This window comes from Anabrus simplex, chromosome 4 (genome assembly GCF_040414725.1).
Source record: "Anabrus simplex isolate iqAnaSimp1 chromosome 4, ASM4041472v1, whole genome shotgun sequence".
Lineage (NCBI taxonomy): Eukaryota > Metazoa > Arthropoda > Insecta > Orthoptera > Tettigoniidae > Anabrus > Anabrus simplex.
Window position 1 is genome coordinate 406,092,947 of NC_090268.1, and position 25,978 is coordinate 406,118,924.

General features: G+C 37.8%; 1 protein-coding gene across 2 annotated transcripts in view; it reads right to left on the minus strand.

Annotated features, from left to right (window-relative positions):
• Eps-15 (Epidermal growth factor receptor pathway substrate clone 15) overlaps positions 1-25,978 on the minus strand; it is a 555,588-nt gene that overhangs the window by 514,020 nt on the left and 15,590 nt on the right. For both annotated transcript variants that reach the window (XM_067145864.2, XM_067145865.2), the window contains exon 2: positions 16,785-16,829. In XM_067145864.2, the coding sequence (XP_067001965.2) occupies positions 16,785-16,829 (45 nt within the window). The remainder of the gene's footprint in view (positions 1-16,784; positions 16,830-25,978) is intronic.

Here is a 25,978-nt window from a genome sequence, read left to right on the forward strand (position 1 = left end):
TGTCATAATTTCATATTCTCATCTGTTTTATCGCAACAAGACTTACTATTTTTTATATACAACTAGCTGATGTACCCGTGCTTCGCTACGGAATTCTACATTGTATATAGAATTCTAGGCTAGGTAGTGTACACGTTGTGAGCAAGATTGTATTAAATTGCATAGCTCTTAACGTTACCCTAGAAACGCGACGGGGAAGTCAGCAAACATCTTTTCTCGTATGAAGACTGTGTTAGGGAATTTTCATTGTAATGACAGGCCCGCTTGCCTACCATCAGTCACCGCCAGATTGGGGAGTTTTCATTATAATGGCAGACGCTCACTCTCCACCAGCCATTTCACAACCTCAGAAAGACTGTCTTAGTGGTATATCCAACTGAAATGAACATAGGTCATTGCAATGACATCAGTAGGAATAGCGCGATTAAAAGCTATGCTTTCATATGAAATACTCCATCAAATGAAAGACCACACACTTTCTCACCTTTAACGAACAGTACTATGCTGGAATTCCAGAGCTGGAATGACCAAGTCGCAGACAGCTCTGATCCGTGAACACTCTTTGTCTTTTCTTGGCGGTGCAGGGGGGGGGGGGGGAGGGGAAGGCGAATAGTAGAGTGTCCCTGGGCAAAAACTATGCCCTTTTACTGATCTGTTTATTCAATTTTAACGTTAATACCCGATGAGTCGGAAAATCTCAATTCACTACAACGGCAACGGAAAAACCTATCTGATTTGGAGGCAATTTTTTCCTCCAAGCCAGAGGAGAAGCCCCCCCCCCCCCTCTTCACTGCTAATTTGGAATTAAATTAATGTAGAATTTAATAAAAGTGAAGAGGAAGAAGCTTTTCTTTAGAAACGGCTCTTTTCAGGGTTGACTTTTGAGTTATTTAGTGAATTGTGGTGCTATAATTTGAAATAGGCTTAAATTGTAATTCTAGACCAGGTCATACTACTACTACTACTACTACTAAGTGAGCCTCTGCCATAAGTGTGCATACAGCTCATTCAAAACAGCACGTCAGAGTAGGGATCGAATAACTGGAATACTTTGGTGAACCATTGTGTTACAAACCTGCAGTATCAGAAAATGTATGAACCAGAGGAAAATGAAAATGAAAACCTACAACCTGTTTTCCAGTCATTGGCCGGGTCAGGGATGTAATAAATGAAGCATATATATAGGCTGTTAGAACGATGGGGTCGCCACTCCCAGTGATATATTAATGACTGATAGATGCGATGAAATGAGAATGGAGAGTGTTGCTGGAATGAAAGATGACAGGGAAAACCGGAGTATCTGGAGAAAAACCTGTCCCGCCTCCGCTTTGTCCAGCACAAATCCCACGTGGAGTGACCGGGATTTGAACCACGATAACCAGCAGTGAGAGGCCGACGCGCTGCCGTCTGAGCCACGGAGGCTACATGAACCAGAGGAATGGCATGCTAAAGAAGAAAGTTTTCCAACTCCCCAGCTATTTCCCGCCAATGTTCAGTCGGGCTGTTATACTCGGTACGCAGTAGTAATCCCGTCTATCGGAGTTGAGCGGGACTATAAGAAACGAAGTACATCACAACAAACAATGGTCAATGTAAAGTTATTGTTGATCAGTAACAAACAATTGTCAATGTAAAGTTATTGTTGATCAGTGTTATGTGCTTTCGATATTGTAGGCCTTCTGAAATATCACTCTTATCGTAGTCAGTACAGTAAAACTGAATGAAACATAAATGATCAGAAATTGTATTGTCTATGACCTTTGTTATGTAGTACTTTTCGATAGCACCAATAACATAGGTACTGGTATTTAAAACTTAAATTTTAGGCACCTTCCCCTAAACTACCATTTCATCTCGGGCGAATAAAATTATTTACAGCCTAGACTGTAGTTTCTTATTCCCCGACTCTATATAGCGGTTTTCATTACATTCTGTTAACCCATTTTCTCGTGGCTAAGCGTTGATATGGACTTGGCAACAAAACTACAAATTCATTAATATCTGTGTTATCAGAGCCGGTACGGTAAAAATGTATAAGACATAATTGATTGGAAATTTAATTCTATATAACTTTAGTTACATAGTATTTATCGATAGGACCGCTAATAATATAAATATTCTATAATTAAATTTTAGGCCTTCCCCTAAACTACCATTTCACTCGGCGTGAATAAAATTATTTATATCCTAGATTGTAGCGGCTCATCCCCAGACTTTACATACCGATTTTCATTAAATTCTCTTCAGTCGTTTTCTCGTGATGTGTGTACATACATACAGACAGAAATTACGGAAAAGTAAAAATTACATTTTCTTGTTATTATGGACATGACCGATACAGAAATACCATTCTTTTCAAATTCTGAGCAATGTACAGACAAAACTCTTATTTTATATATATAGATTTCAAGAATATATTTTGTTCTATCAAATTAATCTTTCGTTTCATTTATACAGTAAAATTTCTTAACCTCAAACTTAATGGGGAAACCGAACGCCAATCTCCTTTTCCCCAAACTTATATGGTATGTTGTCAAAAGTAAGCTTATTACCCCACACCCTAGAGATAGTCAAGATTCTCATTCTATTATTGCTGCACTGAGTGGTAGCTGGCGCCCATCAAATAATGTATGTGTAAGTAAGCAGGTAAGAAGTAAGTGTGAGTACAAGGTCCAACGATTGCGTATTTTATTTAATGAATATTAATTTTCATATTTTCCATTTTAAATGCAGATATATCGCATTTTTTAATTTTAATTCAGGTTAATATGTTTGTAAACTTAGTCAGTGAGTCACGAACATTTACACTATGTAGCAATGGAAGAGTTTGAGATCTCTAAGAAATTGATCGCCCTTGTGAAAACTACCATGGAAAATACTCTGAATCAAATTAAGATCCACAATATGTTATCAAGTGCTGTAATGACCAAGAATGGAGTTAGGCAAGGAGATTCATTATCATGCCTTTTGTTCAATATAGCTTTGGAGAATGTTGTTAGAGATGCAAGTATCAACACAAGGGGAACCATCTTGTATAAATCAGTTCAAATTTTGGCATATGCAGATGATATTGATTTAATCGCAAGAACACCAAGAGCATTGAAAGAAGCTTAAACCTCGAAAAAGCAGCAAGAAAGATGAATTTACAGATTAATGAAGGAAAAACTAAGTACAAGCCCGTAACCAAGAAAGATTACCCTAGTGGGTCTACATTCATCGAAATTGGCTCATAAGTTTGATGTTGTGCATAGCTTTACCTACCTTGGATCAGAAGTTAATTCCAAGACCAATGTTAGTTCTGAAATCCAAAAACGTATACTGTCTGCTAACAAGTGCTATCATGCCTCAGAAAACATCTGAAGTCTAAGCTGCTGTTCAGGAAAACTAAAGTCCTGATTTATAAAGTTTAGTAAAGCCTGTATTAACATGGTGCTGAGACCTGGATACACTCAAAATCTGATGAAAGACAGCTCGGTATATTTGAAAGAAGGATTTTGAGGCAAATTTTTGGGCAAGTGGAAGAAAATGGTGTCTGGAGAAGAAGATATAATCATGAATTGTATAATTTATATCACGAACCAAACATTGTTAACTGTATAAATATCAAAAGGTTGGAGTGGGTAGGACTTGTGCTGCATGATAATGACAGATTGATAAAGAAGATATTTAATGCAGTGCCAGAAAGAATCAGGAAAGTTGGCAGACCAAAGTTAAGGTGGGAAGAAGGAGTGAGAGAGGATGTCAAGATCAAGAATTGGAGGAGCTCTGCACATAACAAGAAAGAATGGGGAAAACTACTTCAGAAGGCCACGGCCCACACAGGGCTGTCGCGCCTGTGATGATGATGATGATGATGATGACTAGAACAACTGAGAATCACAATTCACAAGAACAAAGGTTTTGTGAAGATAAGTGCTCAGGCAGTTCTTGAGGTGGTGAAGAGAATAAATTTGAAGGTCATGTTGATCTGAACCAAAAATGAAATTTTAATTCCCACTTCCCATTGACCACACCTGTTGAACCAGCTGCAATACAACAACACGAGTTGTCTGATGTTGACAGTAAGTCAACCTATGTGGAACTGCTAAGGAACACAAGTCATCACAGAGTGAGAGCAACTTTAGCATCAGCACCGAATGATCTAAACTGAAGAGTTTATAAAGTATACTGTATATCTTCCAAGAGGTCTAGCAGAAGAGCAAATATTGCTGCCATCCACCAGCAGACTCTGACAGTGTTCTTGATCCAACCATCCGGTTTGAGAGAGGCTTATCCCATGCCAAGGAAATTGACCAGGAAAAGAAGAGCCTTTATGAACCATGCATCCCATATTTGAGTGAGACATAACATTTGCCCAGAGGCAGTGTCCACAAACATACATGGGAAATCCTGAAAAAGCTTGGAATCCAGCACACAACACAAGAAAAGATAGTAGGGGACATTGTTAAAAGATTCAGTGACTATTTTAAATCATGACTTATAATACTCCTAAATGGTAATGGCTTAAAGTTTTTTTCCTCTTTTCAGATTTTCAGTTATTAATTGTAAAAATTTATAGTTCAGTTATTATGAGTTTCGACTTGACGTTTGAGAGCTGCTTTTTGGCGGAGGGTAAGTGAATTAATCAACAGCCAATCATAGGAAGCCGATTGCTCCGATAGAGCGCGTTAGACTCCAGTTCTGGTTAGCAGTGTTGTCGATCTGTTGTTTACTGTAACCACGTGCTATCAGCTGTGTGTTGTATTGTGCTCAGTTCTTTTTTGCAGTCTCTGTATCTTTGTGCTAGGTTGTTGTTCGTTTATATTTCGTAGTGTAGAGTTTATAAATGAATTGTTTAGTATTTTTAATAGTATAACACGTTATATTGTAGTGAATAGTGTGTAACAGGTGATCTAGTTTATATACTAGCTTAGTTTAATATTTCGTTCGGTAGTTATATAGTAGGTTAATTTTAGGCCCGTGTGTGAATTTGATTTTCTGTCACGTTGACGCCTACGTCTAAGGATGAAGCTCCCAAGAGAAGAAAGCCCTTCGGGCGCAGTACTCCACTAAGGAGCCAGACCCGGGAAATTGTTTGTAATGTTAGGGAGTCATTCTTGACAAAGCACCAACAATGGCGGCCAGAAAGAATGAGTTGATTAAGTGGTTGAAGGAGCACAATATTTTGATTCGCGATGACATGGGGAAGGGGATCTTATGCATCTCTTGAAACAAAACAAACCCCAGTGCCCAGTTTATGTGGTGGATGAAATAGCAGAAGAATGGGCATAAAGTAGTTCACCTTCCACTACACCATTGCCATTTAACACCATAGAACGGATTTGGGGCCAAGTGAAGGATTATGTAGCTGAGAATAACCGACTCTTCACAGTTTCGGGAGTTGAAAAGACTTATTTTCGAAGCCGTAGGCCGTATAAGTGCGGAGGACTGGAGCAACGTTGTGAGACACACGAAATCCGAGATAATTAAAGCTTGGAAGAAAGAAAGTCTCACAGACAATTATGTTGAAAACTTTATTATCTCTTTAGGGTCAAGCGAGAGTGAAACCTCAACAGACGATGACAATGCCAATAGTGATTCAGAAATGAGTGGTATATTCGCTTTAAAGGATTATTTCCTTTGTTACGGGAAACTGAATCTAACAGCAACGCGAGATCTTCTACATGGTGAGTAGAAATTTAATTTTTCTCACATTTTATCTGTTCGAGCATTGACATATTTATATCTTGTAGCCTTATCCTAAATGTGTTGTGTATTATTGCTCATCTTGTGTGAATCGTGTATGTTGCTACAAAGAATAACTGATTATGGACTTATATTCCAGTATTTACATTTCTGTTCGTGTTGTGTATCGTCAATCAGCTGTTTGTATTCGTAGCAATTTGGCACCACCGTCTGACTTCCGGCTAACTGTCAAGTCGAAACTCATAAAAACGGAACTATAGGATCCTTGTGGTCATTCATGGTTTGTGAACTGATGTCTTGTGAATATATATATATAAAAAACAGCAGAGAAACATGAGGAGCTGACGCCAGTGACTCCATCACTATCCAAGCATGTACCTGAATGATGTGCCTGTAATCAGTGCAGAAGTGAAAAGAAACTCCTTACTGCACCACGATGTCCTCACTATTCCTTCACTTTCAAGAATCTTCAAATGTACACCATCATTTAGTGTAATTGAAGTGGATTGCTGTTAATTTAAGGCAAAAAAATTGTGTCTTTTTTTATATAGTAATTTGTTTTGAAGACATTTTTAGGTCATTTTCTCAAGCTTTGGGGGCATTAAGATTTTAGGTCAACAAATTCCGCACCCTCGTCATAACCATTCCCCTTGAATATGACAATATGTCCTGCTACTACTAGATAGCTGATGACTCAAATTCATTTCACCTTCATGGTGTCATAAGTATATTTAGTTTTCATGCTGTTTGTCCGATACGAGATACTTAGAGCATGTTAACGCCCTGAAATATAACAGATTTTTGGCCATGGGACAGCACATGGGTGTTACTAACCATAAGTTCACTAATATCAACCAAGACATGAAAATTCTCAAAGTTATACAAAAAAAGCCCCCTGCTCAATATTGAGGAAAATTGTTTTATCCATCTGGAACAGTTTTTCAATCCTAACTTCAATGTACACGAAATTTAAGAGAAATCAAACATTTTATTTGACCTTTTAATTCCTATCTTTAGTAATCGTGCCTCAGATAAAAGGAATTATTTCTTTTATAATCTCTTTAAATTCCCCTCTCAGCATCAGTCTCTTTCCTCATCCTTCAGCCCCACCTTAGACACCCCTTCTCTCATTCGCCCCTCCCTCACCCCTCACCTCCACACCCTTTCTACTCCTTTGTTCACATTGCCTGCTTCCTACAGCAAGTCAGTGCTTGTTCCCTATCCGTTCCTTTGTTTACATGGCCTGTCTAATTCCTTCTTCCAGCAAGTCGGTGCTTGTTTTACATCAGACATCAGAGGTGAGTCTCATAATTTTTATCCTTTTTAATTTTTTTTCTGTTCATTTATTCATTCCTACTTCTGGCGAACGTTTCCAGATTTACTTCTTTGCCTGAGGTCCTGAAACTATCTTTACATTGGTCTGTTTTCAGACCAACTTTGCTTTACGGGAGCAAAAGCTGGGTGGACTCAGGATATCTTATTCATAAGTTAGAAGTAACAGACATGAAAGTAGCAAGAATGATTGCTGGTACAAACAGGTGGGAACAATGGCAGGATGGTACTCAGAATGAGGAGGTAAAGGCTAATTTAGGATTGAACTCTGATGAAGCTGTACGCATAAACCGGCTTCGGTGGTGGGGTCATGTGAGGCGAATGGAGGAGGATAGGTTACCTAGGAGAATAATGGACTCTGCTATGGAGGGTAAGAGAAGTATAGGGAGACCAAGACGACGATGGTTAGACTCAGTTTCTAACGATTTAAAGACAAGAGGTATAGAACTAAATGAGGCCACAACCCTAGTTGCAAATCGAGGATTGTGGCGACGTTTAGTAAATTCTCAGAGGCTTGCAGACTGAACGCTGAAAGGCATAACAGTCTATAATGATAGTGTATGTATGTATGTATATTTATGTTATTAGTGGTCATATCTTAACGAAAATCAGTAGACGAAGTTGGGGTATAAGTCGATACAATCTAGGCCATAAATAATTATATTCACGCTGAGAAAAATGGTAGTTTAGGGGAAGGTCTAAAATTTAATTCTCAAATATTCGTGCTATTAGTGGTCCTACCTTAATAGGAATCGGTATGACAAGTCGGGGAATAAATCACTATAATCTAGGCCATAAATAATTTTATTCACGCTGAGATAAATGGAATTTTAGGGGAAGGCCTAAACTATTACTTAACTAAAGTTAAATAATTTTAAATTTCCAATCATTTACTTCCTATACATTGTTACCGTACCAACTATGATCACAGAGATATTCATGAATTTGGATTTTTGTTACTAAGACCATATCAGCGCCGAGTCACGAGAAAATGGAACAGAATTTAATGAAAATCAGTGCGTGAAGTCGGAGAATAAGGAACTACAGTCTACGCTAGAAATAATGTTATACGATGCCCTAATATGACAAGAGTCGAAAGAAAACTAAATGTGAAGGCCTACAGTATAGAAAGCTCAAAATATTGATCAACAGTAGCATTAGATTGACCATTGTTTGTGATGTGGTTTGTGTCTTCTGTTGCCACTCATTTACAATTGATAAGATTACTGCTGTGTACCGAGTAATTTTTTAAAAATTTGCTTTACGTCGCACCGACACAGATAGGTCTTATGGCGACGAGATAGGAAAGAGCTAGGAGTGTGAAGGAAGTGGCCTTGGCCTTAATTAGGATACAGCCCCAGTATTTGCCTCGTGTGAAAATGGGAAACCACGGAATACCATCTTCAGGGCTACCAACAGTGGGGTTCGAATCCATTATCTCCCGGATGCAAGCTCACAGCTGCGCACCCCTAATCACACGGCCAACTCGATCGGTCGTAGCGAGTGTAACAGCCGCCTGAATATTGGCGGGAAGTAGCTGGGGAGTTAGATAACTTTCTTCTTTAGCATGCCATTCCTCTGGTTCATAAATTTTCTGATACTACTGGTATGTAACACACTGGTTCATTCATCATAGCATTCGAGCGATTCAATTCCTACTCTAAGGCACTGATTGGAATGAGCAGTGTGCATATTTAACGGAATAATGGCAGAGGAGTATTCACGGCTGTCTGCGGTTTGGTCATTCCAGCTCTGGAACTTTGGACTGTCAGATTAGCACCATAGCACTGTTTGTTAAAAGTGAGAAAATGTGCGGTTTTTCATTTGATAAAGTATTTTATATGATAACATTGTTTTTAATCGCTACTTTCCCACTGACGTTTTTGTAATGACCTATCAGTTAGGAAAACCACAAGGTCAGTCACTCTGTGAATCCAATCCTGTAACAAAGCACGGGTACATCAGCTAGTTTTGAGTAAATGCAATGCTAATTAGCATTATAGGGTTACATATAACTATTTCCTCAAATTTCTAACGCGTAACCCTGGAGTGTCGAAGGAGACATGTCTGCGAAGGAAGAAGAGAAAGTTCGCACATGCGCCTTTTCAGTTTGGTGTAAGGACTGGACTATCATTAGACGTTCGTGTCAAGTGCTGCAGTAAATTCCCATAAAGCACACACTAAAGGAATTTGGTATCTGTAAGCGAACTGTAATCATAAAATACAACTTATCATACATCAATAGAAAGCTGAAAGACTGTGCTATATTATTTTAAGAGGTGAATCATTCAGATTCATCAGTTTGAAATAATGATAAAATATATTTTATAAAAAAAAATATTTAAAAAATTGACTTTTCTGCTCTAGAAAACCATATTGCTAAGTTAAATGTGTGTCAGAGACATCATAATTGAAAAGTTCACAGTTTTTTGTTACTATTTCAAGAACCAGTTTTAAATTATTCCTGTTATTTACTAAAATAGAAATTATTTTTAAAATATGACATTTCCCGATTTTGCACATGAGAAATGCACCTTCTGCCTTTTCCTTATGTCAGTTTCTTTCTGCCTGTGTTATGATCAAAGTCTTTGTAACATTCTATTACCTGGAAAGTCATTTTCATCAGGTGTATATCAGTCCAATTCATACTTACCACTTCACGGCTAACATTAGGCATTTTTACACTGACTGTAGGAACATGATCACTATCACTTGCATTGAGGGGGATTTCCATAACTTGCAGGACATCCTGTTCACCGGTATCACTGCCACTGCTTTTACCACCTTCATTTTCATACGAATCCACACAATAATCACTGTCATCGTCCGTACTATCACACGAATTGTCAAAAATAAAGCACTCAAATTCTGAAGCGTCAACATAGTTGGCTGCCATTTTGCTCAATGCAACCTCAATGTCAACATGAAAGTACTTCCACTTCTGGAGCCAAATAATAGCCTGCATATTGTATTTGTTTGCCAAAGGCTTTCGCTACGAAAGACAAAAGCATCAGGAACCAGCCTGGCTTGAAATTCGTGCCATCTGTTGGCTAACAGTAGTACTACATTTGAATTCCGAGACCATCTCCCAGGGAGATTACCGCACTTGACCAAACTGCACACCGTCTTCCTGGAAAACGGTCTACAGTTCTAGGGTTAAAAATTGTGTATCATGTGCCATGCCCATGTCAAATGTCTCCACAAAAATAAGCCCGTTCATGAACTCTGCCCGAAGGGTAGTGACTCGTGGTGTGTTTACCAAAAAGCATTGGTATCATAAACATTTGCTTCCTGAGACAGTAATGCTTGTGATTAAATCAATTTACAGGGATTTGAGTGATGTAAAACTCCTAGCCAAATGCTTACATGAGGGCACTCAGAATCCCAATGAGAGTTTTAATAACTGTATTTGGGAGAGGATACCAAAAAATGATCTTGTAGGACTAGATACTCTAAAGATGGGTGTTTTGATGCTGTAATCTGCTTCAATGGTGATGCAACAGCTAGAATCAATGTCTTGAAGAACTTGGGAATCAAATGTGGACGCAACCTGGAAAATTCTCTCTTTAGTATTGACAAGACGCGTGTACGGGAAGCAGAAAAGTTCATTGAACTGATGACCAAGGAGGCCAGTAGCAGAAAAAGGAACCTGAGGAGGATAAGGGAAGAAGCATAATCTCAGAAAGATTTAAATTATGCAGTTGGGATATTGTAAAGTTAAGGTAGCTACGCAAAAAATATATCGTTATCTTCACCAACTGCTTCCCATAACCATACATTTTGAATATTTATGTACCTATACCTCTGAAACCATTTGAGCTCGAGGGCTAATATTTTCTGCATGAACTTATATAATAGAGTTCTTGAATGTTAACCTAAAATATTTTCCAAAATTTACTAACAGACTGAAAAAAAAATTCCATTCACAAAATGTTAAAAATAAAATTTTAAAATAGTTGAGAGGGAATGATATTTTTTTGGATACAATTGTAATTCTAGTGAAAAAAAAGGTTATTAGGCTGATATCGATTATCAGTATGTGCAAAGTCCGGCTCCATGGCTAAATGGTTAGCGTGCTGGCCTTTGGTCACATGGGTCCCGGGTTCGATTCCCGGCAGGGTCGATAATTTTAAGCATCATTGGTTATTTCCCTGGCACGAGTGCTGGGTGTGTTGTCTTCTTCATCATCATCATCATCGTGACGCGCAGGTCACCTACGGGAGTCAAATCAAAAGACCTGCACCTGGCAAGCCGAACCCATCCTGGGATCTCCCCGGCACTAAAAGTCATACGCCATTTCATTTCAGTATGTGCAAAAATTTAGAGAGCATTTGGTTGAAAAACAATTGAGATAATGGTTCTCGAATGAACCAAGGATACTTTTTCTCTGATTTTATATGGCAATCATCCACCTCAGCATGAACAGCTTTTTACATGTTACAACAGCCTTATCATAAACTAAGAAAATGCTTAGTATAATGATGCCTCCTAATGTACATAATTCACATGTTCGGAAGTACCCAGTGTCCTTAAACCACACGTCTCTCCTGGTTTTGGACAGTTTCTGTGGCCATCTTGTTGATGATGTTCGCCAAGAAATGGTCAACCAGAAGACTAATGCTGCAATAATTCCTGGTGGCTTGACGTCAGCCTTGCGCCCTCTAGATTAAAGTTGGAATTCAAGAGGACAAACTGGGGCAAATATTTGTTTATAGGAAGGGGAGTTAGGGATTGTAACAACTTACCAAGGGAGATGTTCAATAAATATAAAATTTCTTTGAAATCATTTAAGAAAAGGCTAGGAAAACAACAGATAGGGAATCTACCACCTGGGCGAATGTCCTAAATGTAGATCAGTATTTATTGATTGATTGACTGATGTAAGCGTCAACAAGCTATTCAAAGACGTGTGGCAGGTATATTCTGAATGGATGGCGGGAGGTTATCATACTCTGACGCCTACCGGGAAGATCAAATGGCCTTCACTAAAATTAATATGCGAGTGGACTGTTCGAGCATGGGGACTGATTTCACAAGACATTATTGTGAAAAGTTTCAAGAAAATTGGCATTTCCAACAAATTAGATGAAACTGAAGATGACTCCATCTGGGAGATGGAAGAGAATCAGAGTGATTCACCGCAGAAGACTTTGAAAGAAAGCAACGATTAACGACATGGTAAGTCTATTTCTTTTAAGTGAAATACATATTAGCATAGGCAATTTTACATATTTTACCCTAATAAAGTATTTAATTTATTTCAAGTATATGGCTCCTATCTTCAGCGAATTCTTGCTACATTACAAGACAACCATTTCCATATAATTATTGCTAGGGAACGTATTACTGCCTTTGATGTTTATTAAAATTGTGTTATACATATTCGATTATTTTGTACTATTTTAGACCTAAATGAATTTTGTATCTTAACACGTTGAGTGCCAGACCGAAATTCATAGGATTGCCATCTAGTGCTGTGAGCTAATAAGACAGAATTACTCCCCGGTGCCAAAATGTTTACAGGCTTAACCAAGCAAATTATCACTGAAATGAGGATATATTTATGATATATTAGGTTAACTTGCTGATGATGATGATGATGCTTGTTGTTTAAAGGGGCCTAACATCGAAGGTCATCGGCCCCTTTGGTTAACTTATTATGTCTGTCTGTTAGGTCATCAGCCTAGAGGCTGGTTGGATCCTCAAATAGCACCACCAAAAGTTATGCGGTTATAAGGAAACCGCAAAAACCAATGGCAGCACCAAAATGAGGCGTACTAGGCAAGATGAGGAGTGAGGTAGCTTGCCATTGCTTTCCTCACTGGGTCAGAAAGTGCTATTGCAGCACGACTGACCCTATGAGCAACACCTTTCATAACACTCAGATGCACTAGACGTGCTCTGAATGTCATTACTCAGCACCACCCATACCCCAGCAGCTTCCATATTGTCACAGCCATGGATGAGACTGGGACTTCGGTGGAAGCTACACTTTACTCTGGCCTGTGCTAAGAGATGGATACAAAAGTACTGTATCCATCAAGAAATGGCAGCAGGCAAAACTTATTATGTATATTAGGTAAAATATTGTGACCCCATATGGGTATTGGTCATTGCGAATTATACAGTAGTTACTGTCCCGATGCTCTGACATACTTACCTTTTCCTTTGCAGGGACGCATTATATGCCGTTGATTATGAAAGACGCGTTAGCTTGTTCATACTGGAGCATTAAAGAAATATGATCCCCTTCTTTTAGGTCAGGAAATATTTGTAAATGACAATCTTCCAATTTGAAGTTAGGAAATTTTCGTATAGAATGTTCTTATATAAAGTAGTGAAAATCATGTGAATTTGGTAAATTAGGATAAGAGAATAATATTATAAGAAGAATTAGCAGTTATGGAATAATGAATAAGTATATAATTATGTTTGTATAACTTGTAATTTGGGTAAGAGAACCCAGCAGCGATGATTGTGCAACATGGGAACCAGCAACTATATCGTTGAAAACTGTCATAATTGTTGCAACAGCTGGCTTGGAAACCCGGAGTACAGAGGGGAAGTGTATGCTGAAGATTATAATTCATCAATGTGGAAAAACATGCAAGATCGCTATTTGTTCTGTACTGGGTTCAAAATCACTGGAACTATACACTTCATCTATATCATTATTGTCCGACTTGTTCGATATACCGTCCAGACTATCAGCACTAAGTCTTTTACTGCTCGATTTACTCACAGCGACTTAAAAAAGACGAGGAAACTCACAGAACTGCACACTTACATAAACAATCCATGCACGAGATAGACGACATTGTCACCCTACAGAGCACGCTTAATGTGCCCATATGGCGTCATGCCGAAACAGGAACTGATGAATGGAAGGTGGACTATCCACGTACTTAAATAGATGAGCAACAGATGGCAGGAAGAGACTTTATACATCTTCGAAACACATACTTACTGCGTACCCAAATGGGTTCGCAGAGTTCACGATTTAGAACGAACGTACGACCCCATATGGGGATTCAAGTTCAAAAACTTGACTACTCTCACGTACCCAAATGGGGTCGTTTGGCAGTCAACGAGTTAAGTAAGGTAATTATGTTCGAATTTCTCATTTCCATTGTTAATTTAGATTCACATCATTTTCCCTCCCTGTTTTTGAGGTTGAAAAAAGTTTAAAAGGGGGGGGCGGGGGGGGGGGGGAATTACACGAGTAAATACAGTATCTTGTTGCTGCTTTGGTATTTACACAATGCTGATGCTGGTGGTGTATTTGTCAGTTATGATGTAGGTCATGAGCATGACACGTCAAGGTGTTTGTTGGATAATATATGGAAGAAAGATTGATATCTGTTAGCCTTGATGAGTGAGCTGCTGTTCACATGAATATAGGCACATGAATATAGAAACACAAGTTTTCTGCTGTAAACCTCACCTGTGGATAATTCTGTCCTAAATACAAATAGATTTGTAGGATTCCAATTTCTCGGCTTTTTCCCTTCAACATTCTGCAGATCAATTCCATCTGCAAGGAAATAGGAGCACTGTTGACATTACAAGAAAAGGGACCAGAGACATGAGTAAACTCATCCTTGTACCTTGAGGTCTTTAAAGCATCGCTCATTCTTCCTTGACGTTTTCCTTTCTCGGAGTATTTTGAAAAACCAAAATCCTTATTTCGAATTTTGAACTGTTCTGATGTAGGAAAGTAGGCAAGATTACATTCTTTTATACGATTTTGCCACGAGAACACTTGTGTTTTTAACAACTCAGTGTATCAAACTCATGAGTTATCCGTTGGTTTCTCCTTTGTAGTTTCATGTAAGTGCCCTGTTAGGAAGATCAGATCTTGTACCCATGACAGATTCTTGAAACCGAATAAATCCTCACCTTTCATTTCCAGGAACAGTATTATTTCTTCAAAAAGTAAATAAAATCGCTTTAGTACAGTGTGACAAGACGACCAGTGAACCTCTGTATAGTATGTTACCACCTTCAAATTCAATGTGCAAATCTTGAAGTTCAGTAAACTGGTGGTAGTAAAGCCCTCTGAATCGAATGAAGTTCACAGTAGTAATTCCATAGATGGGAATCAATTCCAAAAACTTTGATTACTTCAAAATTATTGTCACAGGCTCAAAGAAACTATGCAATTTGTGACACATCCATGTCGTAACTTTCATCAAGCACTGCTGAAAAGCAGTGAAAAGATTCTTCTTGTACTTGTTCATGCAAGTCGTCAGCTATTTCAGATATTCTCTGAGTCACTGCATTCCTTGACAACTAAATTTCTTGGAAGACTTTTACTTTACTGGGACAGACATTTTGCACCACTTTTATCGAGCATTCCTTAACCATGAAGCCATCGCTAAAAGGTTTGGAATGTTTTGCCAGTAAACAGCTGATTTCATAATTTGCTTTCATTGCTGACTCACTACTTGTATTCATGTTTATAAATACCCTTTGCTGCCTTTACAATTTATTTTTCATATACTTTAGTTTTCCTAGCCTTAATTTACCCCTCAAAGGAGCAAAAAGCTCTTTTGCAAGTTGTACTATAGTGCCATTTAACATTATACTTTTCAAAACACTTATAGATGCATTGCATGGAACACACAATTTTACCTTTCACCCTCATGCAAAAGTAACTGAGCTCCCATCTCTTTTCATCAATAATTTTTCTTTTTCTGGATGTCTTGGAAAGTGACATGAGACCAGAATTATATAAATATCACTAAATACGACTCAAAACGTAATGGAGTTGCATACTAAACTGTACTGGACTCGCACACTCACTCTCGCAGTTTGCGTAATACAGCGTACTCTAGTTTCAAACAGTCTTCCTCTGCCATCTGTAAGCTAAACATATTTTCTTGGAACCAGTGAATTTCCTATACTTCCTAGATACATGTGTCGCCACACACAATGCTAAAATAACATATCTTCATAAGTTTTCTTAGATAATACAGACAGCTGAGCGAATGTAAACAACACTGAAGCCACATGGCTGTATACAACCAGTTGAGCGAAGAAGATATTCGTTACGATCTAATTATTACTCCAGGTTTCGCCAGATAGTAAGTCAATGAATGTCCGTGGGAAAGGGTTAAATAAATTGTAGTTATATTTCCCCATCCATGGAAACAGGCCCCTACAAAACATACAAAGGGCCATTTGTGGTGCACGGGCTGCCAGTTAGACACATTTGCTCTAGTCTTTACTTGTGATATAGATTAGACAACACTGCAGTTTATTGAATAACAATCAAATTAGAAGTCTTGTCCTTATAGGGAGTGGCTCTGTGCAAGTATGAGTAGAAATACATGACTTAGACATATATCCTGTGTTATAAGGACTAAAGAGCCAAGTTGTTCCTGTTTTTTTTTGTTTTGTTTTTCAATTTGCTTTATGTCACACCGACACAAACAGCACTTATGGAAACAATGGGATAAAGGTTTAGAAGTGGGAAGGAAGCAGCCATGGCCTTAAATTAAGGAAAGCCCCAGCATTTGCCTGGTGTGAAAATGGGAAACCACTGAAAACCATATTTAGGGCTGCCGACAATGGGGTTCAAACCTACTATCTCCCAGATGCAAGGTCACAGCTGCGCGGCTCTAAAAGCATGGCCAACTCACCTGGTAAAGAGCCAAGTTCACAAAAGAAGCAATGTCTTCAACAGAGTCAGCATTCAAACTATGACAGTTTTAAAAACTTTGACGTCGTTTGAGAAAAGAAAGATCAATATACAACATGCTCACCTGATGGTAATATGCTTCATATACTGCATGATGGCCTCCAGCCACCTAGAACAAAAAAGAAATTATTATTACCTTCCTATCTTGACAGTACAAAGTTCAATTATGTGAAATCTCCATTTTCTGAATATGCCATATGTACCACCTAAATAAAGAGTAAAAGAACAATCATATCCTGTACACTCATTTCATATGAAGTAAGGAACATCAGTATCCACTGAAGGGTTATCACCTCTGGTAAAACTCCTCTGTTGATCAATGATAGTGGGTCGGCTTCCAGATCCCAGAATCATGGTTTCAAAGTCAGCAAAGGTAATTGAATTATGAAGGGCGGAAAATGGTTAATTCATCAGGCCATGTCACATGACCGTCTGCATGTAAAAGATCTTTGGTCACACACATTTACCCAACAAAAATAAATTTTAAAATTACGATTCATGTCTCAGCCTAAAGTAAAACTGGACATCACAATTGACACAAACGTGTTTCACATTGTGTCAAATTGAAATCCCTGTACACATTATCTGAGGCAATATCATTACCACCACCACCATCATCATCTCTAATAAAGGTGTGTGGACTCCAAAGAGGTCTGGTGCAGGTCTTTCGAGCTGACGCTGTATAGGCAACCTGCGCGTCAATGAGGATAGGGCCAATGATGAAGATGACACACACACACCTCGCCCCCAAGCCCTCGGAATTAACCAACGAAGGTTAAAATGCCTGACCCGGTCGGGAATCGAACCTGGGACCCTATGAACAAAACGTCAGCATGCTAACCATTTAGCCATGGAGCCAGACGTTATCATCTCTGGATAGTGCTCCAAAAAGCATCTTCACGGAATTAAAACTATGAGCATCATCTTTCTAGAAGTCTTATAACATAAGATACTTTTCAATATTAACAGAGGATATGATCAGATATGTAACATCAGTTTTAAACATATTTGAGAAGTAAATCTTGGAGCCCTGAAGTGTACAAATGCAACTCTTTGTGTGTTCTGCAAATACTGCATTCCACGATTGCACAATTCAGAGAAAAACAGATACTGTCAGTCAGGATCACAGCACCAACAAGGAGATTAATTTCCTTTCACACATGAGATTATTCAATGGAAGAACAAAGTTTATATCTTCCGGCAAGAAATGTACCTCTCCATTTGGCTTAAATGACGATGTATAGCATAATTATGCAATGAACAAACAGCGATTCTGTATGTACATACATTACTCTAAACCTGCTTGTAAAAAAACCTTTTCAAGCCAAATTATTTTGTTGTAGGTTTAATCCTGGGGTAATATGGATGCGTTTCAACCAATCTGACTTTATACTATCCAAGCTTCATGTTTCTTAGTTCCGTGAAAGCTGGAGATAAGGACGACTCTTACACTCTGACTGGTTAGTGACTCCAAGATATTTTACATCTTTCAAGTTTGACATACATGGTTTAACATTAAATTATAAAAACTGTTATTTCATTTTTAAAGACATCACATGCAGAGTACTTTTGACAATTATTACGTAGTTAGCAAACCACTAATTTGTTCCCACAACATCCATCTTTCATTGTTGGCTTGTTTTGTAACTCATTTCTGACATTTCTCTTTCAGAGCTGTCACAGGCAATAATCGGAGAACATATAACTGCTAATATTCAGGATGCTGAATGAGTATTCCTGAACAGCAAGTCCATGTAATAGGATTATCTGTTGACCTTGCAGATGCAAAATGCAACTGCAGAGAGAGATCCATTCCCCAGCGCACAAACTCACATGCTACGAGAAGAACGACTCCTGCACCCAGTAAGATCCCATATTCACCACAGACAGAGGGATAAGAGCTGCAGAGTTCTGGAAAGGAAAAATTCTGTGTCCCTCCCAGACATGAAAAGTAAGCAGTTGAATGATTCAATGTCTACATCCTTAAGAGAGCTCTATCTTGACACATCACTTTATTCTTAATACATCACTTTATTCTTAATACATTTTTTTCCTGCTGTTTCTGGATTTAAAAAGTAGACTTCGGCATACTATGACAATCTTGGATTTAATCGTAAACCAATCAACTACTTTTCATTTTTGTTGCAAGATCAATACTGGTTTCTTTACATTTCGTCATGAAACACTCATACCATTCCCTCACTATATTACTGTAAATAATGGAGTTCTAAGACTGTATCCCTCACTAATGGCTAAACGTTTAATGTACCCCTACCCCCGTAGCATTTTCCTAAATGACATATTTAAAAATACATATATACCTTGCAAATTATTAAAGCTATTTTTAATTGATTATATTTTTTGAATACACATTGTAAATACTAAGACAAAATTGCAAAAGGAATCAAGTTCAAAGATAGAACGAGAAAATATATTCCCATTTTTTTCTATTTATATTATTTCTTCTTCAAATTTTTTCTTGAAAGCCGCTCTCATACCTAAGGTTACCAGATGTGTCCATTTCTCAGCGGAAGTCCCCAAATTCAACTTTTTATCACCAGTTAGAATCTGTCTCAGTAATGTCCTTGATTTAGATTCATTTCCAAAATTACCTTTATTTGCAACAGTTTTTCTTTCATTATTGTCAATAAAATCAGAGACCATTGGGCCGAGCACACCTTAAGAAGCAGTCGGCCGCAGAGCAGGGCAGATCAGAGCAGTATGAGGCTGACAAAGCTGCGAAGTGCATGTGAGCACACATTGGCACGCAATGCCTCGTCTGTTTTCAGAAAGAAAAAATATGTGATATAGGAGCAATCTGTGTAAGGGGGTTCTTTTTGTGACTCCCTCTTTCCTTATTCTTCAAGAGTTTGTGATTTTTTCTCATTTTGATAGTCATTTTCAGAATTTAGCATGTGCTGATGACCACGCTGTTTTTCACCTTAATACAATCCCGACAAAACCCACCACCATCGGCAGTTTACAAGACTGAACAATATTTCCACGTTAGCGATGCTCGGCGTTCATATGGACTAAGTAACAAAAGGCTAAATTCATTAATAGGCCTAACTATCTCTGTTATAATAGCCAGTACAGTAAAACAGTAGAAGACAAATGATTGGAAACTGTATTCTTTCATTTTTGTCACGTGGTAATCATTAACAGAATCAGAGAGGGGGACAGGGAGAAAAAAGTTACTTACAAATGTACTGCTAGCTTTTCATCTAACTGCCACAAGACACAGCGTATTAAAACCAATCAACATTGACATCTGTTGTGAACAAGTTTTCATTTATACTTGACAAGACATGGAAAATTATTTTCCTTACTTATTTCTTCACATGAATGTGATGGTGGATTATGGCCATGGAGTCTGCAATGATGCTCTCTATAATCAAGATTAGATCTTGATGTGAAATACCCAATGTTGCGAGAACTTAGGCCACAATTGATAAATAGATATTTGAAAATTAAATTTTAGGCCTTCCTCTGAACTACAATTTTACCTAGCAAGATTAAAATTATTTATTGCCTAGACTGTAGTGCCTTATTCCCCAAATTTACATCCTTATTTTCATTAAATTCTGTTCAGCCATTTTCCCGCAATGTGTACACACATTACAAGTAATAAGCTTTAACAGCTCCATTTCAAGTAATACTAATCCCGTATTGACTATAATCAATTAGTGAATATTCAAGATAAACTTAAATGTTATAAATAAATGGTCCACTTATTCAATACAATATATAATTTATTATATTTAGTACATGTTTCGTCCCCTAAAGGACATCATCAGCTATAATAAATTAACATTAATATATCAGAAATACAAAAAAATATTATTAAAATTGGAAAGAGACATTAAAATACTGATGTATGGTTACGACATTTTAAAAAAAGATCTTAGGAATTTTGTTAAAATTGTAAGTCATATGATAGATAAAACAGTTAAATTGTACATTACACTCTTGATTCAGTGAAACCTCGGAATGCGAGTAACTTGGTCTACGAGTGTTTCGCAAGATGAGCAAATATTTTAAATAAATTGTAACTTGATAAACGAGTGAGGTTCCGCAATACGAGCGTCGCGTGGACCTACGTTTTCCCCTCCCCTGTTCGTTTGTTGAATGATGAACGAGGTCTTTGGTCCTGTAGTGAAGCCGGATGGAAAGCACGTTCTTCAGTTCAGCAGAACTTGAAAAACTGATTGTGAATCGAGAAACAGATGTCCATGGTTACAAGATAAACTGGCAAAACTAAAAGAAATCCAGTTCTTGAAATCACAGCCGTTTAGTATGCACGTCAAAACTACATCTGATGTTGAATATATGGAAGTAAATCTAAATACATCAAGATTGGGATGACCACGGGAATCTAGAGTTCCCTTTAATCAGGCATTAATACCTTTGTGGCCAAATTGAAAACCTATCTCTGAAGCCAAACTTGGAGACCTTAAGTCGCTGATGCACGTAATACTTGCAGATGCCAAACAATTTTACTAGGAACTTCAAGGAGGTTCTGACATCGTGGACAGCATAGATGGATTCAATGGAGATCCTGATTTCGAGATTAAATGAACTGAGAGTAACAATCTTATTACTTGTCCAGTGTTTTATATGAATTTATGGGAGCAAATATTTTAAATCACATTTTCTGTTCCTATTATGTTTGACTGAGATAAGTAATTAAAATTCTATACTTTCTTTCAGAATCGCTTTATTTTCCTTGGAATAAGGTAGGTAATCAGAACCACATATACCAACCTTCATATCCTTTACTTAGTTTAAGGGACTGGCATTCTGATGTTGGTAATGGTGATGACGATGCTTGTTTAAAGGGGCCTAACATCTAGGTCAGTAGTCCCTAATGGTATGAGATACTGCTATTCTACTTAGCAACTAACGTGTGTCTGAAGCAAAACAAAACTTACCCAAAGGCTTGAAAATATCACGTCAGTACTGTACTCTCAGAACATAATAGGCCTATCGTGAAGGAAAATCCATAAAGAAATATGCATTGCATTGTATAGACTAAAATGGCTTACTTCTTACCATTTGTATTTGACTCAGATCAGTTGGTATTCATCAAAGCAATAAGTGATTATAGCAGTGACTATAGGGAATAGCTCCCCTTCTAGAGTTTCTCCATCTAAAACTTGAATAATGTGCCGGAGTTGTGACGCAGCTCACGATGGTTCAAGCACTTAGCGCAGTGGGAGATACAGGTTTTAATCACGACTGCGGCCACATATTTTTTGAAGTCTAACTCAGTAGATACTCAACAGTAAGGAATTATTGGTGTAGGATTGTGATGCATTATTCGCATGTGAGAAATACCTTAAATTGCATCAGTAGACTAAGTGCGATTTTTTCAAGAAAATCTATGAACTGTGGGTATAAAAATGTTGACATTTGGTGAGAAGGTAAATCTATTCTCCTACAACACCAGGAATACCAAATTTAACAAAAATATGTTTGCTTGAATTTACACATAACCCTTAAAGTTAAACAAAATTTTGGCGCTTGGTCTAATGATGCATAACGGTATCCAAGTATGAGTTTGAGTGTCTCCTGCACGCCACGGTTCAGTCTTAGCTCAGAGATCCATGCACTCAATGAAGATCTGGGCCACAGTGAATTCTGCACCATAAGAAGGTAACAGTGCGTAGATCTTCCATGACCTATTCTCATCCTACACAAAACTATGGCCTCTCTCCTTGAAGGCCGAAAAGAGAACAGCCACATGATGGTTGTCTTCATAATTGCTCAAGCTTGTTGGAAATTCTGATATCTAGCTACTCCAATTCCCAGGATGCCAAGATTGAACACAGCTGAGAACAAATATACCCAAGCAGGTACATTCATAGGTCTAGGTGGTAAAAGTATCGCTTTCTTTTGCAGCCTGATCCACAAGTTTGTACTCCGCAATCCCCGCGTGGCTTGCAAGTCATGCGAAAGTTATTCTGGTGACAGCATCACACAACCTGGCCAGATCATGAATCTGCTGAACCACTGAATGTTGCGGGAAACAGGTATCGAGAGATTACAGAGAACTTAAGAGTCAGTACAAAGAAGAAAGTGGCAGTTTTTGTCATTCAGAGCAAACTGCACAGCTTCTAATATGATGAGCTCTGCAATATACACATCACAGAGAGCTTCCAATATGGACAAGAGCTCTGCAATATACACATCACAGACACTACCACGCAAGATCTTCATGCTAACATTATCGAAGACGAAATAGCATCGAAATTTTTCTATTTTAGAACCGTCCATGAAGACGTTGCGGGTACGTATTGTCCCCTTCAAATTTGGCCTACAATAAGCATTTATTGTATTTGCGTGTGTAAGACTATTTCATCTGCGCGGACGATATTCTCCAGCCTTGTATAACAGAGACAGCTCCCAGCAGGTCAGAAACCGGTCGTATTGGCAGGGAAATGTATTGATTTTTCTCGGCGGAGCGATCAGCTGGCCATGTGACACACTGAAGGGAGCGAGCCAAGGTCACCGAGACACGCGGCCAGTACACATGTGAGATCTAAAGCAAAAGTAATTTCTAGAAATGAACGCTAGACGTCGACCAATTACGGACAATTATAGTGCCACATTCCTTTCCCTCGATATGCATAAAAACCTGTGTTTCCGGAAGAAACACTCTCTGCTGTTCGTCTCTCTGCTGAGGACTTAGGCGTGCTATGAACTTTGAAGTGATATCTACTGTCTACTTCAAGATGCTTATTTCTCAAAGCAATTACCTGACTGTAAAACCAGCCATCCCTCGTTTATAGTTGAATCAACGAGCTCACCTGTTTTTTTCGCCATAAGTTACGTATTTTCTATCGTTAATTTCATCGTGTGTGTGTGTGGAGCATATTTTAAAACTGTTTGTTAGTTTCAGCCTCTACTGAACGAGAAGAGAGAAGAGAGAAGAAATCGCCACGTGTTGGAACGAGTGTCTCAAGATGCTGTCATATTGCGAAGAGGAAGCCTGCAACAACTTTATTTGGAATACTGGTGCTACGATGACCTGCTAAAAATGTAGGCAATCTTCGTCATGGGGAGATAGCGACCCATGGCAGATAACTGACCACATGTTCCAGACCATCGGCGAAGATCCAGTTACATCGTGCATTTAAGTACACTTTAATAATGTTTATCTGTTCATCTTTGTAGAAATAATGCGTTCTTATTCATTAGTGTTAATATTTCTTCTAGTCTTGCAGTAGATTTGAATATTTTCACTCTTCTTTCTGATGGGAGATGGTAGTTTTTGTCATTCGTGTGTGATTTTGATCTCTATTAGTTTAGCTAGAATGGGTGTGTGTCTTCTACGATTATTCTAGCTGTCCCATTTAATAGTCTAGAGTGCTTAAAAATCATTGTCCTCACCGATAATTAACAATTTAAATTTTGAAAAAAAAAAAATTTGGAAGTCGTGTGGGACAGATTTACGGCATGTTGTGTTACGCCGGATTTCTATGTAAAAATTTCTTCATGTGTGATTTAAGGTGTGTTAGTGTCATCTGACATATTGTCGAATTCCCAGTTTTTGCGAATTTTAGATCTCGCACATCTAATAATAATATTAATAATGAATTTTCATCTCGGGTTAAATAAATGAATAAGGGTCATGAGTTTAAATATTGCTTGATCTTGTGTGTATCATGTTAATGTGTGCTCAATTAGAATGAATATGAGCCTGGAATATGGCAGATTCTCGTCGGATCATTTAATTATATTTTATTGACTTGTGGATGGATTATTATGTTTGTGACTTGTGAATCCATTTATTGAGTCTTATTTGGAGAATACGTTTGTGGAACGTAATTTCTTCAAGTGGAGCACGTGTTAATCGGTAGATGTGTTGTTGAGTAATAATAAAGTCGTGACTCATGAACCATTAACGCGAATGCTTATATTTGACCTGTTCTATATGCATTTTTGTAGTCGAAAATTTCTTCGGGCATCAACCGCCGATATTACAATGAACAACGTTGTTGATTTCATCTTCTTTTATTAAGTGATTAACTAGATTTCATCACATTTCTGAGGGACATAAAATAATTTTCCTTGCCCAATACCGTCATCGAGAGATTTCCAATATTTAGGATTAAAAATCAAAAATTAAAATTCAAAGGCTAGAATTCGCTGTAAATAGTATAAATAATTCTCGTGTGCCTTAATGTGAATGTCGTGTGTGTGGATGATATTATTTCAGTGCATTGTAATATTTCTTTGACTATGATTTTGGCCAGAAAACAAGTTCGCTACGTTGAGTCTTGATTATCAGCGTCGTTGTTTGTGATGGCATAACTTTTTGAAATTTAATCTTTAGCGAATTTTATTGGTTATTTAAGTAAAGAAAAGTTTAGAGTATCACACGGTAATGAATAAGGAAGGATCATTTCCGTGGACTCGATTCACCATTTAAATTTGTAAAGCTGACGATGTTAAAAATTTTCTCAGGAAGTGTCAAATATTAAATAGTAACCTTTCGTTTGTCAGACGAAGTATTAGAGGAAGATTGAGAGGAATAATTATTGCACAGGCACAATGGTACAAAATTTAAGTCCAGTAGAGACATTTTTGAATAATATTTTGATAAGATTTTGGTTTAATTAATTTTTCAATTTAATTGAAATGACGCTTTATTCAACATCTTAAGGAAGGAATGATTTATTTGAAGTAGATGTTGAGATGAATGAATATGGTTATTTGACATTCAAGATAAAAGGAAATCAGATTAATTTCATTTTCATTTAACTTGTCAAGAATGATTCATTATTGAGAGGAGGTCCTCCTGCAAAATAATTTTCATTTTGTTATTATTTCGTTGAGCCAGAAATAGGCTAATCTAGGTGTATATTTTTCAGAATAATGTCAACCAACATAAAGAAGATTTGGTGCAGGAAAAAAAAAGAGGAACTGGCGGAGAAGAAAAATATTATTTTATCAAGATTATTAATTAATTTTGTTGTTGTCAAATGTGTTAGTTCACAATAAATGTCAAAACCTGTTGTTTTATATTTTTGGTGTTATTGTCGCTAGTCCTTGTCTCTTTCCCTGCCTTCAAAAATAAGTAAAGCCAGACAACGAACGGTCCACCCTCGGGACTCTCGTTCTCTGGCTGACCTATGCCCAGTGAGAAGGGGGCAGTATACTAGTGAATGAAGTCCTGGAAATACATCCGATGAACAGAGGCATCTGTATACACCTGGGATCCACAGAGTAGATCTAGCCGTATATCCGGCCACA